The following is a 14,782-nucleotide window of genomic DNA, read 5'->3' on the forward strand; positions in this document are numbered from 1 at the left end:
GCACACAGCGATGGGAGAGAAAAAAAATAAAGGTGTCCATATCCAGAAACAGGAGCAATGGACACTTGACATACAGTCCAATCTAGGCACACAAGGTGCCTATAGAGTAGAAATTGGTGTAAACATAGGCCCCTAGACAGAGACACTGACGTATACAGACACACTCTTCTCCCATGTGATTGACCCTCTTTGTGAGGGATCCAGAATACAGATCTACTAGGCATTCACCCCTTATCTTGTCTCTTTCCCAGAAGCCCAGACTGAAAGACAAAGCAGAACCGGGCCTTACTGGGTTCTTAGAACCCACAGCACCTGTGCCCAGGGAGGCAGGCACATTGCTGTTTTGTTGTGTTTCAAGAGGTAGGAAAGATAGCAGCACCTCAGTCAGTTACCTTTGGCAGTACAAGGCCCTGACCACACGCCTGCCTTGGGGGAAGGGCACCGCATGCACAGTAGGTACCATGCCTCCCTGCTGCTAGGCAAGAGTGGGTGCTGTCCTCCTGGGATACCTCTCCACTCCTGGGAGATACCTTCTCTCTCTTCTTGGGAGCCAGAAAATAAATGAGGCCCTTTGAGATGGGAGTGAGGGACTTTGCAAACAGCTCTCTTCATTCCCAAAGAGATTTGCTTCACCCAAATAATGCTAACTGCCTACTCCTGGGAGTTCCAGCCCCAGCCCCAGCCCCAGCCCCAGCCCCAGCCCCAGCCTCAGCCCCTCTGTGCCATACCTTTGCTTCAAAGAAGTAAGCGTCTCTCTGTAAGGCAGCGTCACCGGGTAGCCTGCCCACAAGCATACGAGTGCAGGGTGCTGGACTGGTCCAGAACTTTTTTTTTTTTTTTTTTTTGAAAACTTAAGATTTCTGTTTCTAGAATCTGGGCTCCAAACTGGGAATGTACTTATTGGTAGGGCATTTGTATGAGAGCCTAGGTTCAATCCCCATAACTGGAAAAATACACAAATAATAAAACCTGGCTTTAATTTAAAGATTTGTGTGATTTGGGCCCCATTCTCTAGAGCCCAGAAATTTCTCTTTAGAATGTTGTACTCCACCCTCTCTGACCAATAGTCATCCATAGAGCTTCATAGCGGGAGAGGCGGCTCACAGGTTAAGAACATTTTCTATTCTTCTAAGAGGACCCAAGTTCATTTCCCATGACCCACACCAGATGGTTCACAACTGTCTGTAACTCTAGCTCTGGTGGATCTTACACCTTCAAAAGGTACCTGTACTCACTCACACACACACACACACACACACACACACAAGGGGGGTCCACACATAATTATAAATAGTTTTTTAAAGGGGGGCTGTTTTCCTTGAACTGTTTCCCTTGTTTTCCTGGGACCCTCTTTGTTTAACCCTGGGTTTAAGACCATCTTTTTTTTCTCTGGCCAAAATCCGACTTTGAACACTCTGTGGGGCCTGTGTCTGTGGGATCTGATCCTCTGGTATTCAGGCTTCTTCCATGGAAGTGTTAGCTGACTGATTTGGGCCCCTCTATGAAGATTCTGTCTCTAGAGTGCACTCTTGGCAAGTGGTACTTTGTACAAAAAAAAAAAAAAGCAAACAAAAAACGTGCAACTTCCTTTGGTGGGAAGTGGGCTTATGTGTCTCCCCATCTTAGTAAGGGAGTGTGAGCTAATGCTAATGCCAGCTTCTTTTTGTGTATGTTGTAACTTTTTTTGTGCCAAGTACAAACTTCACAAGGGTATGAGGCAGTTCTGTGTATAGACCATGCAGTATATGCATCCCTAGCTACAGCTGTTCAAAAGCCCCAAGGGGACTGGGAATTTATGTATTTATTTACTAACTTACTTATTTGAGACAGAGGCTCTCTATGTATTGTTGGCTGTCCTGGAACTCATTATTTAGACCAGGTTAGCCTCAAACACTTGCGTCTGCCTCCAGTGCTGGGATTTTGGTTTTTCGAGACAGGGTTTCTCTGTGTAGCCCTGGCTGTCCTGCAACTCACTCTGTAGACCAGGCTGGTCTTGAACTCAGAAATCCACCTACCTCTGCCTCCCAAGTACTGGGATTAAAGGCGTGCGCCACCACTGCCCTTCGGGACTGGAATTCTTGAAGGACTCGGTCTTTCTGTGAGTGGGATGAGTTGCTCTTTGTGCCTAGGGCCTGATGTGTGGCAGGAGGAGTCCTCTGTCAGTGGGGAGTACACCTTTATCTCTATCTGTGACTCCAGTCACTCTTGACTGACCTGCGGTAGGAATAGATTATCTGTCTGGTGCTGCCAGCCAGTACGTATGTACACACATATCTACAGTACTGTGACATGGGACATAGGCAGTTTCACAAAGCAATACTGACCACTGCTGTAAGGGACGTGTCCTTATGACCGTCTTTTGTTTCATTCTTTAAAAGTGTAGTTAGGGACTGAAGAGATGGCTCAGTAGGTAAGAACACTTTTTACTCTTGCAAAGGACCTGGGTTCGATTCCCAGCACCCATATGGCAGTTTACAATCACCTGTATTTCCAGTTCCATGAGATTCTACCCCCTCTTCTGGCCTCTTCAGGCACTAGACACACACATGGTGCATAGGCATACATGCAGGCAAAACACCCATACACATAAAATTATAAAATAAGGCATTTTGTTTGCTTGTTTGAGACAGGGTCTCACTATGTAGTCCTGACTGTCCTAGAATTCCCTGTGTAGACCAGGTTGGCCTTGAACTCACAGAGATCCACTTGCCTCAACCTCTTGGCTGCTAGGGTTAGAGTCATATACCAACATACCCAGTCTTTTTGTTTGTTTGTTTGTTTGTTTGTTTGTTTGTTGTTGTTTCAAGAAAGGGTTTCTGTCTGTAGCCTTGGCTGTCCTGGAACTCGCTCTGTAGACCAGGCTGGCTTCCAACTCATAGGGATCCACCTGCCTCTGCTCCAAATGCGGGATTAAAGGTGAGCACCACCACCCAGCCTATATTTTAAAAAATAAATCAGGTATAGTCGTGCCTATAGTTCCAGAGTTTGGGAGGTAGAGGCAAGGAGGATCAAAAGTTCAAAATCATCCTCAGCTACAAAATGAGTTTGAGGCCAACCTAGGCTAAATGAGACTCTGTTTCAAAGTAATAATAATGATCAAGCTGCCTGCTACTAATAAAATCACTTCCTGGTTTCATCGCCCACAGTAGGTCAAGTAGGTCACAGACCTAAGTGTGAAACTCTTAGGCCTGACTCTAATTTGCTGTCTGTGAAGCCAGAGTTCTCTCCATGGCGCTGGTCCTCTGCGCCTCGGGCCCCACTGGCCCTGGGACTGGGTGCCATGACCTTCCTAGGAAGGTTGAGCTCATACCCCCCCCCCCCAAATTCTGATCGTGGTACTGTATTCTTCTCACCCCTGGGAGCCAAGGAATCAGGAAGCTGAACAGGTCTAGGGCGCAGGGAGCACTCAGGCTGTGTAGCCCAAGGCAGCTCCCAGGACGAGGAGTAGCAACCACAGAGCTGAGCTTAGTTCAATAAATCATGGAGGCTAGGGCCTGGGGGAGGGGATGGCTGCAAGGGGAGGGGGCTGGATAAATAATTCATTAAACAAATAAACAAGGAGCCTGTAAGAGGGAAGCTTGGGCATGATGTGAACGGGAGCGGCAGCCGCCGGCTCCTGACATGAAATATTCACGGGCTCTGCACCTTTCCCAGGGTCACGGGTGTTCCGGGTGTTCCACTGTGTGAATAGCCCAGACACCTGGGTACCATGGGGTGGGGCCAGGTGCTGCATTCTTCTGACTTCTGAGCCTGTGAGTCCATAGGGCCCCGTGGTATGCTGAACTCCCTGAGGTAACATGGAGACACACATAGGAAAAAGACAATAGGATTGACTGCAGAGGACGAAGTGCCCCTTGTCTAAGGATACAGGAAATTAGGATGCAGGGCTTGGGGGAGGGGTCAAAGTGTAACAACTCCAGTTCCTACCCATGCCCTGATTCCTCTACTGGGCCTAGGGAGCCCAGGGGGCTGTAGAAGGTGACATCTCTGGGGTGTTACATTAGGGATGTATGCACCTTTGGTGGTACTGGAAGAAAGATTGGGAAGGAGGGAACACAGCCAATGTTAGCATGAAACTAGTAGGTAGTACTCTGCGCCTTGCCTGTCGTTTAGCTTCTCCGAGTCTGCGTTTCTCATCTCTCTAGTGGGGCTAATCATGCCTTCCCTTGCTTGAGAAGTCGCTGTTGCAAAGATCAAGACCCACACTCTCTCGGAAGCACTTAGCCCGGTGCTTAGGGCTCAAGAGATGCTTGATTCATGGAGGTTTCAGCAGAGTCATTATTACAAGGTTACCTTGCTCTGCCCACCTAGACCAGCCCAGAATCTGTTTCCACTGTTTTCCTGCATTTTAAAGCTTTCCTGACAACTACCACAGAGAGAAATGTGACCTATGACTTAGAGAGTAGCAAAAGATGAAATAGATTGAAGGAAAAGAGAGTCATATTAAAAAAAAAAAAGTCTTAACCTAGTGTAGTGACGCACAGCTTTGTTCCCAGCACCCAAGAGGCAGAGGCAGGTGGATCCCTGTGAGTTCAAGGGTAGTGAGGGCTACACCATGTCTAAATAAATAAATAAGAAAAATCCCTTCTTCAAACTGTGGGCGCAGACCCTCTTGGCCTTCTCAGACTGCACAGCTGTTTCCTAGTCTCAAACTGTTCCGAGATCCAATGCTCCCAAGTTTTGACTTCTAGAAAGTGGCTATGAGGAGACTGGAAGACCTGAGGCAGAGGTCTTTATCACCATCCAGACCCCATCTTCCTTAGAGCTCTGGCCCCCACCCTCTGTCCAACAATCAGGACATCCCTGGCAACGGAGGAGTTTATGCCTGGGCAAAGACCAGAGTGGGTGGGGAGAAATGCAGGCTGTAGAGTCAGGGTGGAGAATCTGGCAACCTCTCAGCGAGCCCTTCCCCAGCCCTCTCCTGTCCCCTGGAAAGGATCAGCTCCCCAGGGAGAGAGCCAGCCAGCAGACAGGTCTGAGCTGGTCTGTTCTTTTACACAGAAGCGGAGGGGGAGGAGACTTGGGCTCCTGGTGGATGTGATAGCCATGTCATTTGGGGAGGCAGAGTGGTCCACCATGTGGAGGAGTAGCTAAAGCCTGGAGCCTGGCCCTTTGTCTCCCTTGGCCACGCTGCTGCTGCTTCAGGAGGTGGGTGTCTGCCCTCTGATGTGAAGATAATGTCTGCCCACCTTTCCCGTGGAGCCAACATCGGTTCTCCCCGGGCTGGGCAGGTTCAGGCCAATCTGCACAAGAGCTTCACAGCAAACATTGATCTGTAATAAAACCACAGTATGTGTTCACGAGAAGAGACTGAGATATGGAGGTCCGTGTTGAGATGCACCTTAAGGACTGTGGGTATACGCCTTCACAGTATGTTTACCTCTACATGAGGGCAGGGGAAAGAGAGAGAGAGAGAGAGAGAGAGAGAGAGAGAGAGAGACCTTTACTATGTCAAAAAACACAGACACACCATTAATTGTAATGTACATATCTGCTGGCTTAAATGGTGATCTTCCTTTTTTTTTTTTTTTTTTTTTGGTTTTTCGAGACATCCGCCTGTCTCCTGAGTGCTGGGATTAAAGGTGTGCGCCACCACGCCCCCCTGCAATGCTGATCTTCTCAACCAAAGCCTTTTCTTAGAGCCCATTCTCCCCTGTGTCCCAATCATGTAGCTCTGTATTAATGCTCACACTTGACGTTATACTTATTTAATGGCTGGCCTGGCTGGTCTATCTCTGAAGATTTCTTTTTTTCTTTCCGTTTGTTTGTTTGTTTATTGAGACACAGTTTCTCTGTGTACCCCTGGGTATTTATTTATTTATTTATTGAGACACAGTTTCTCTGTGTACCCCTGGGTATCCTGGAAGTTACTCTGTAGACCAGGCTGGCCTCAAATTCTTGTCTCTGATTTCTTTTCTTTTCTTTTCTTTTCTTTTCTTTTCTTTTCTTTCTTTCTTTCTTTCTTTCTTTCTTTCATTCATTCTTTCTTTCTCTTTTTTTGAGACAGGGTTTCTCTGTGTAGCTCTGGCTGTCCTGGAACTCACTCTCTAGACCAGGCTGGCCTCGAACTCAGAAATCCACCTGCCTCTGCCTCCCAAGTACTGGGATTAAAGGCGTGTGCCACCACTGCCCGGCACTCATTGAAGATTTCTTAAGGGAAGGGGTGTTGTCCCCTGCCAGTATGCGTCCTCAGCATCCAACCTGCAGTCTGGTATTTAGGTAGCAGAGGTGTTTAATAGATCATGTAAATCCATGAGGGGAGGGGGGATGCATTTAGACAGGGCTACTCATTCCTAGAATCCCTCGAGAGTTCACAGAGAATATTCTGTCCACCACACCCATGCATCTGTGTCTCCTTTCTTGTGTCCAGGTGCCCTGTCTGGGTTTCCTCACAGGCTTTCTTTTCCTCTTTTTTATCAGTGTGAGACCATGAATTTGAGTTCCATATACATGATAGCTAGTAGGCAAGGTAAGGGTTAAATGACACCTCATTAGTGTTTAATTGGGGGGAAGGAAGCTGCCCTGGCACCAGACAGGTGGACAAGCCTGCTCCTTGCTGGAACCCGGCATCCCTAGTCCCAGCATCCCACCAGGCATGTGGGTGATTTGGCCCTGGAGACCTTCAACCCAGCCGGGGCACCTCCCCCCACCACTAGCTTTGCCAATTTAGTCTCCAGGCAGTATAGACCAGCACTCCCCATCTGTCACCAACATCTAGAGGCGAGGCAGACTCCTTATTCTTTCTCCTTTAGCTAGTCTCTGCCACTTCCTACCCCCAGGAGATTTTTGGAGAGTGGGAGGAGGGGTGGGGATCATGGAATTGGACAGTAGAGGAATACAGAGCCACCAAGGGATAGATTACAGATATAGACAAGTGACAGAGATAGGGAGGTGGAGATGTCTGCCCAATTTGACCTTAAATGAACAGAATGCAAATGAGATGCAGACAATATGCAGATGAACACACAGATCTCAGAATTGACATTCCCCATGGCAGTAGCTCTGCACCCAAAGCACCACGGCTGTTGCAAATAACCCCAATCTCGACTTTTTAAGGTAAGTGGCCCTGACCTTTGCTCTGAGTGAGAAAAGGAACCTTACGGAAGACAAGAGCTTGATTGGGTGAAGGCTACAGAACCTAGGACGTTGAACACCACTCCAACTTCCTCATCCCATTACTTTCTTAAAGCAGTTACAGTAGACAGAGCCCAGCAGCTGGAGCAGTGACCACTCTCAAGGTTGTGCTTGGACGCACCGTCGGTTGCTATGGGGACCTTCTTTCCCAGGCCTGAACCAATGCAGATTGCCACTGATGACCTCATGCCCCAGGTTCCGGGATTCTATTGGCTGTTCAGAAGCCAGAGACCACAGTTTTCAACTGCGTCACTGCTGGGGATCCCCCGACGACCCCAGCTAGTGTGGCTAAAAGAATGGCATTCGAGCTCACAGAGCACTGGATAAATGAATGGATGAAGAGAATATGAAAGAAGCAAGAAGAAAAGGGGGGGGGGTGTCACAGAGAAAAACCAACTCGGAATGTGAATGGCAATTTGCAACCTGGTAAGTGTGGAGCAGAATCTAGGCAAGAGACTCTCAAACCAGGGAGGCAGGGAGAGGTTAAGGTTTTGTATCTGTACCGCTGAGACTAGGGTTGGCTTAGTAAATTGAGGGCCCCACCCTCAGCCGTCTAGCGCCGCTGAATCTAGGGGAGACCGGCGACGCCCCAAAACTTGCAGGCCTGCCTAACCTCTTGGAACTGTGCCTCTGAGCACGCCACGAAGACTTCTCATGAGTAGGGCCAGGTGTGGGAGGGCCGCCCAGAGCCTGGATTGGTCCTAAAAGCAGATTCCATCAGAACTTTCTACCAGGAAGTATCTGGGCAACTGCCATAGGTACAGGGTCCACACTGTGAGGAAGGGACCAGAAAAAGAGGGGAATGGCTTGGCCTGAAGGCCTATAGTCTGAGGGCGCTAGTTTGTAACTACCTAAGTCTGGTTCCTGGGCCCACCCCAGTATCCGCCCTGGGCTGTCTGTCTGCAAACCCGCGAGTCTGTGTCAAAAACAGTCTGAAACTGAGGCCATGTGTCTGAACTCAAGAAAAGCCAACTAGGTTCCCTGTCCCTATTGCTCTTGGAATTGATGCTGCCTGCCAGTACTCCTTCTGGGTCCATGAAGAGGTAGACCCACGGGGACGTGGGTGAGACACCGTATTTCTGAATCCAGAGCAGGGGCCACTAAACGGTTGCCCTGGACTTGCCCTGCTTGTGATTTTTCTTTTGAGGGACCGAGGAAACTGTATCTTTGGTTTCCATGGCAACAGAGACGCCCTCCAGGAAGATGGCAGCGATGGAACTCCAACGCTGGACCAAAAGACTCAGCCCACAGCTCCTCCCACAGTTTTTAGTCTTCCTTCTCTTCCTCACACAAACATCTTTTAATTGCTAAAGATCAAAGTTTAGGGTCAGGACCCTAACACACATACTTGATAACGGGGCATTTTCTTAAAGTGGCCTCGAATAAAGGGATTATCTCAAAATCTACTCTGCCTGCAGTCACGGTCCTTAACCCTGGGCCTTGGCTACAGCCACAGAATTATCACGAACTGTGAGAGCCAAAGTCTGTGTTGTGTGATAGACAGGCTCCATTCCCTTAGAGAGAGAGGAACCGGTCTGACCTGGGTGTGCAAGATGGGAGAAGGCTTCGCAATCCTCAGCATCCTGGTGCCTGCCCCTCAAGCCCCCACCCCATAATGTTCACACGCCACCTCTCGTTGCCGCAGCCGGGTTGGACTAATGAGCACAACATCCACCTATTGATCGCTGGCTTCATGCCAGGCAGGCCGGCACCTAGCCAGAGGAGCTGCGGGGCACCAGGGAGGACAGAGCACAGTTACAGGGGAAGGGGTGCTCGCTCCCTGCTTCCACCTAGGCCAGGGTTAAAAAAGATGGACCGGGTCAGCTTAGAGGGTGTCTGTCTTATCTGAGAGAAGATGCAACAGTATGGGACTAAGAGTGAAGGAGCCCTCCCTCTTGAGCCCCACCCCCTTCTCCTTATAAAAGCTCAGAACAAAGAGGCCGCTGGGGAAGAAGGCTTTGATCTGACCCCACCTTCCCAGTTCTAGGCCAGGCACCGCGTAGAGTGCCCTAGTGGATTGGGGGGAGGGGGCGGGGGCACAACGCTAAGACTCCTGCATTCTGAAACCCAGGTGCTTTTCTGTGCCCCCGCCCCGGATTTTATCCTCGTACCCGAAGTAGGCTCTGCCAGAGTGGATTGTCGACAGCATCTGCCACCTAGCACGGGAAGATGGCTGGAGAGGTGGGAGAGGGTGCCAGGCACCACAGCTGTTGCTGGCACCTATCCCAAACTGCCCAGAAGGGTGCCCACTGATGTCTGGCATGGAGGGCCTGGACACAGCTGGCATGGGGGTCAGGCCAAGCCATGCTGAGACCCCAGGGAGCTCAGGTGTCAGGGAAGAAGCCACAAGGGAGGGCCACACAAAGAAGGGTGGTTTTTAACCTAAGTTTATTATTTGAGTGTGTGTGCACGCGTGCCCGCGCATGTGTGTGGCATATCCATTGACACGCCGTGTAGCATGTTCGAAGGACAACTTTTTGGGGTGTGTTCTCTCTCTTCACAGTGTGGGTTCCAGGGATTGACCTCGCTCAGGTGGTCAAGGCTCTGTGGTGAGCTCACACTTTCACCTGCTGAGCCTGCTCACTGCTCTCCAAGGTGGTGGTTTGCTTTGTTCTTGTTTTTTTTTTTTTTTGAGACAGGGTCTCCCATACCCATCTGACCTCCTGCTCACTCTCCCCACCCTCACCCTCCCAGTGCTGGAATTACAGGTGTGAGCCACCATGCCCCACTAGAACGGGTGATTTATTGAAGGTTTGGTCCAAACACTTTATAAAAAATACAAACCAGCATGAAATTCAACCTCATGGCAAGTCCGTCTTCACAGAAGACAAGCGAGTGGCCCCCAGGAAGGGGCAACAATTGCTCCTGGGAAGAGGCCTGGAGGGCACAGGCGCCATGGCTTCTCCTTTGCTTCTTGGCCAGGAACCCACCTGTTCCCAGGTCTTTGGCTTGGGCCCTCAGTGTCTCAAGGAGTTGATCCCCTGGAATCCCAGTCTTCCAGGGGGAGGAGACAAGACCATCAAAGCAGCTATGCTATGTTCCTGGGCGCCCCCGGACTGTCGGACTGTCGGCAGCTGCCTTACAGGTCCCTCTTCAGCCTGTGGTGAGGGGGCAGTCACCTACAAGGGTCACCTCAGATCCTCCGACTTTGCACATCAAAGTTTCATCCTGTCTGCCTGGTTTGGCATCGCCTGTATGGTGGCAGGAACCCCTTCCACAGAGGCTCTTGACAAGGGCTGCGGTTCCTTGGGGTGACTTGGAAGGTGTGCTTGGCTCACAGAACTCTCAGGAGACGGAGGATTGGGAGCAGCAGCAGCAGCAAGAGACACAGGGGGCTGGGCGCGTGTCCTCCCCGCCACCCGGACGTACCGCTTTCTCCAGGACTCCCAACAGGATGAGCTGACTCATGTGATGACCCTGTGAGGGAGAGGAAGAACTGCTGGGTCTGCGGGCTGCCTCTGCAGCTTCCTCCAGGTCTTTCCCAGAGGGGGTCCCAAAGCATCCACTACCTTCCCAAACCCCAACTTCCAAGTCTTCCTAGCCAGTAGTCTTCAAGCCCAATTAAGAGTTTAAAGGCCCCTTGGACACCCCGTTTTGTGCCCAGCTTTTAAAAGGGTGTAGTGGACGCTCCCACAGGAATGACTTAGCAGAGAAGGGTCTGAAGCCTGACGGGCCCCTTAGGTCTGATGTTCCTGTTTCCTCCCCAGTCTTTTTCTCCTTCCCACACTGGCTGGAAGGACTACCTGGGAGACCCTGGTTCACTTACCGCTCTCCTTGCAGCAGACAGACACCTGGAGTCTCAGGCACCGGCCAGGACTCTCCGGAGTCGGCACCGCTGTAGGAAATTGAGAGGAAGAAGTTAGAGAAGAAAACCATCCCCTGGTGATAGGCTGTAAGCAGGTCCTCTTCCTTTGGGAGGCACTCCAGGTACCAGCCCATCCATGGCTCTCAGCATTTCCCTAGTCCTTCCTGGCTTCCACACTCTTCCCTGCAGACTCAGTTGAGCTGTTCCCTAACCTCGTCCCAAGCTCAACCCAACTCTCTAAGCATCAGGAGCCACAGCTCCCTTCCCCACAGCCTTTCCTTTCTCCTTACTTTAGAGGTCTCTGACACAAGGCAAAGTCCCACTCTTCTCCCCCACCTTCCCCCAGAGGCACTCACAGATGTAGTAGTAAGTCTCTCCAGGCAAGAACTCAAAGCCCAGCGGGAAGGGTGTGTAGCGCTGAATCTTTTCTGAGAATCGAACAGGGCTGAAAGGGGCAAAAGGCATCGAGCAATTCCAGCGCTGGAAGGCATTTGCCCCCTCTGCCGTGCAGGCCTCGTAGCCTGACCAGTCCACCATGTATAATGCAAAGGTTTCCGGGCCTTCTGGGGGCCCTGGGCTTTCATAATGTGGGCAGAAGATGTCTAGGTAATCGTTGAAGCCCAGCTCCACCACGGCATCTCCTCGGAGCAACCTGTGGGCACAAGGGAGTGTTGGCTGATAGGCTATAGCATAGGACCACTGGGGCACATGTGGGGTCTGAGCCTGCCTCTGTCATACCCACTAGAGATGGAATAGTTCAGGAATACATGAGTTTCTAAGAGAGATCCACCCCGTTTCAAAAAAATGTCCTCCCTTTTTTGGTAGCTGGGATTGAACCAAATGTTCTATTATTGAGCTATAACTAGCTTTTTTTTTTTTTGGAACAGGGTATTGCTAAATCGCACAGGCTCTATAGTTTAGGCAGGCCTTGAACCTATCTACGACCCTCCTGTCCTAACCTTTCAAGTAGCTGAGCTTACATGCCTGCGCCAATTCCCAGACTGAACCTCTCCTTGATAGATAAATGTGCCCATCATGTCAGTGTTAGCAAGGCTAGAAGCTGCAGTGCCCAGCCCACAAGGCTTGTTATTGTCGAGGAGACCATCACCATACCCTATCTATAGGGGCACCTTCCCTGCAGCCTATTGCCCCCCCCCCCACCCCCATGGGGCCTGGCCTACCATCTGTGCTTGCTAAGAGGACGAACGTTGCCAGGACACTGAGGCAGGGAACAGATATATGCCCACAGAATAGTTACCGACATGAAGCAGGAGCTGGGAGGGTCTTCAGTGTCATCACAGCGAGAGGTAGACTCTTGCCCCCCACAGTGAAAAGAAAATGAGTAGGTGGGCGCTTTTTCACTTTTTACAGATTTTACTATATGGCCCAGGCTGGCCTTGAACTCACTATCTTCCTGCTTTACCTCAGTCTTCATTCATTTTATCATTTTTTTAAGCTATGCGTGAATGTGTATGTGGGTATGTGTGAGTGAGTGCAGGGGCTGATGGAGGGTCCTCTGGCTGTGAGCCCTATGTGTGACCTCAGCCTTCCAAAGACTGGGATTTACAGGCCACCACACACAGTCCAGCTTCCTTTCTTAAGCAGACAAGTAGATGCTCATTATCAAGACAGTCCCCTCCACACAATCAAGATTCTCTTCCTCTCCTCTCAGAAGCAGCCCGAAGGGGCCAGGACAGGCGAGAAGGGCCGGACAGGCCACCCCCCAAGCACCACATACCGAATGAGTCCAACACAGGCACGCACACAACAAAGCATGATTTAGAAAAGGCCTCTAAACATCCTTCAGTGGGTGGCCAAGAACCACCTGCTGTGTCGACTCTTGATTAGAAGGATTCCTGGGCTAGGCTCTGACCACTAGCCAGAGAAGGAACCAGGAACAGAGGGGAGATAGGATCTTTGTATGCTTCATCACACTGGGTGTGGAGAAACACCCCCTGCCAAGCCAGAGCTCAGGAAATACTTGTGAATTTGGTGAATGAACTAGAAACACAAGAGCTGGGGGCTGAGGGACTGGTCTGGAACTGAGATAGAAGAAGTCAGAGTCCAGGACAATAGCGCTTATCACCCGGTATTGGTATTGGAATGACTATCTTTAGGCCTGCCCTCCCTGGGGGGCTGTGGCCTCCCACGGGGCAGGGTTTCATTGGTAAAGCCCAGCAGCTCAGCACTGGTCTTGACACACACACAGAGTATGTGCTTATCAAATGTTAGTGAATAAATGAACAGAGCCACAGATTGTCTGAAGTAGAAAATCAGAAAGGAAAACAGATGGGGAAGGCAGAGAGGCAGGGAGGAATGGGAAGCAGGATGCAAACAGCAAAAAATACCGAGGTTCAAAGGCAGCCAGCTCAGCAGAGGGGAAGAAATAAGCATTGAAATCTGTACAGCGGCACTCCTTTCCACAAGCCTGACCTCAGTCAGTCCACTTGCTTCCCAGGGTACTGGGTATTATTAGCCCATTTTGTAGATGACATAACTGAGGTGAGCAAGGTCAAATGACTGGCCCACAGGTGAATCAGATGGAAGAACAGGGCCAGGATTGGACAGAAATAAGATCAAGATGGAAGCAGAGATATCCAGGGGCCCGAGAGGCTCTCAGAACCAGAGAGGAACTCAACGTTCTTTCACTTGGGTAAAAATCCCTCCCTGGTTCTCAGCGGTCCACCCCAGCTCCTGCCCCGCCGGAGGTTTGGGCTCCCTAGAAAAGGGGGGCGGGACCCGGAATACGGGGCCCAGGCCCCCTCAGCTCCCTGCTCTCAGACTCCAACCGACCACCCTCAGGACTAGGGTGGTCCGCTCGCCCCCACACACACGTTCGGGCGGGGGGGGACCCCCGGGCACGCCTCGCCCCTCCCCCGCCGGCTCAAACAAAGGAGCCCCATCGCGCGGCTGGGCAGGGCTCAGACAGCGCCTTGCAAAAAGGCGAGCAGCGGGCGCGCGCACAGCCTGGGAGCGCGCGGGCCCAGCTCGGCTCTCGCCTCGCTCGGCCGTGCTACCTGGGGTTAGAGGAGTTCCAGTAGATTGGGTGGCGGAGGCTGGAGCACCCCGGCAGGCGCGAGCCGAGCAGCGCGGCCCAGAGCACAGTCCGCAGCAGGGGCAGCAGCCGCATCGCCCCTGGGGTCCAGTCTGGTCTGGCCCGGCTGGTCCCGGCCCACTTCTCTGTCCCGGCGAGAAAGGTACAAAAGTGGAGGGGGGTGGGGGGTACGGAACGGAGGAGGGGTGTGGAGGCTCCTAGACCACAGCCCTGGGTAACTTTCCACCAATGAAAACTTGTCTCCGCCTCTCTACTCAGCGCCAACTCTTGTTAACCCTTTGTGCTTCCTGTGCCCCGAGCGCTCCAGGTTAGCCAAAGCGTCCCTTTGTTATCTCACTGTGCTGGAAGAGGGTGGCATGGTGGATATTCCACTAAGGACTTAATGCTTGAGGGTTTTGGTTTTCTATGTGTGTGTACGTGTCGGCGCTTCTATTCCTTCTCCACCTTATTTTTTGAGACAGGGTCTCTCACTGAACCCTGATTGGCTTGGCTTGCAGTCCTGTAAGCTTGGGGTCGGGGTAGGAGGGGGTGCTCCTGTTTCCTAGCCCCACCTCACCCCTCCCACCCACGGAGGGGTTACAGAAATAAACCACTAAACTTAGGGCTTTTTACACGGGTGCTGGTTATCCAAACTCAGGTAAGCACTTTACCAAGGCTGTCTTCTTTCAAATCCTATGTTGTACTTTATTTTGTTTAAAACAGGGTCTTAACACTAAAGTCTGGCTGGCTTGGAACTTCTATTATAAGCCAGGCTGGCCTCAGACTGGCAATGATCCTCCTGCTCTATC

At 51.2% G+C, this 14,782-nt stretch overlaps 1 protein-coding gene and 1 long non-coding RNA gene across 2 annotated transcripts; both read right to left on the reverse strand.

The window, feature by feature from the left end:
• Positions 1–2,021: 2,021 nt before the first annotated feature.
• Gm34118 lies at positions 2,022–7,260 on the reverse strand. The gene is made up of 3 exons (XR_375829.3): positions 7,102–7,260; positions 5,190–5,273; positions 2,022–2,214 (listed from the first exon to the last, which is right to left on the reverse strand). It is a non-coding gene; the product is annotated as a predicted gene, 34118 (long non-coding RNA).
• Positions 7,261–9,511: 2,251 nt separating this feature from the next.
• Positions 9,512–14,147, reverse strand: Efna4 (ephrin A4). The gene is made up of 4 exons (NM_007910.2): positions 13,957–14,147; positions 11,296–11,591; positions 10,901–10,969; positions 9,512–10,551 (listed from the first exon to the last, which is right to left on the reverse strand). The coding sequence occupies exons 1-4, from the start codon at positions 14,067–14,069 to the stop codon at positions 10,409–10,411; spliced, it is 621 nt and encodes a 206-aa protein (NP_031936.2). The 5' UTR covers positions 14,070–14,147; the 3' UTR covers positions 9,512–10,408.
• Between the last annotated feature and the right edge of the window lie 635 nt (positions 14,148–14,782).

Source organism: Mus musculus, chromosome 3 (assembly GCF_000001635.26).
Source record: "Mus musculus strain C57BL/6J chromosome 3, GRCm38.p6 C57BL/6J".
In the NCBI taxonomy this organism is placed as follows: Eukaryota; Metazoa; Chordata; class Mammalia; order Rodentia; family Muridae; genus Mus; species Mus musculus.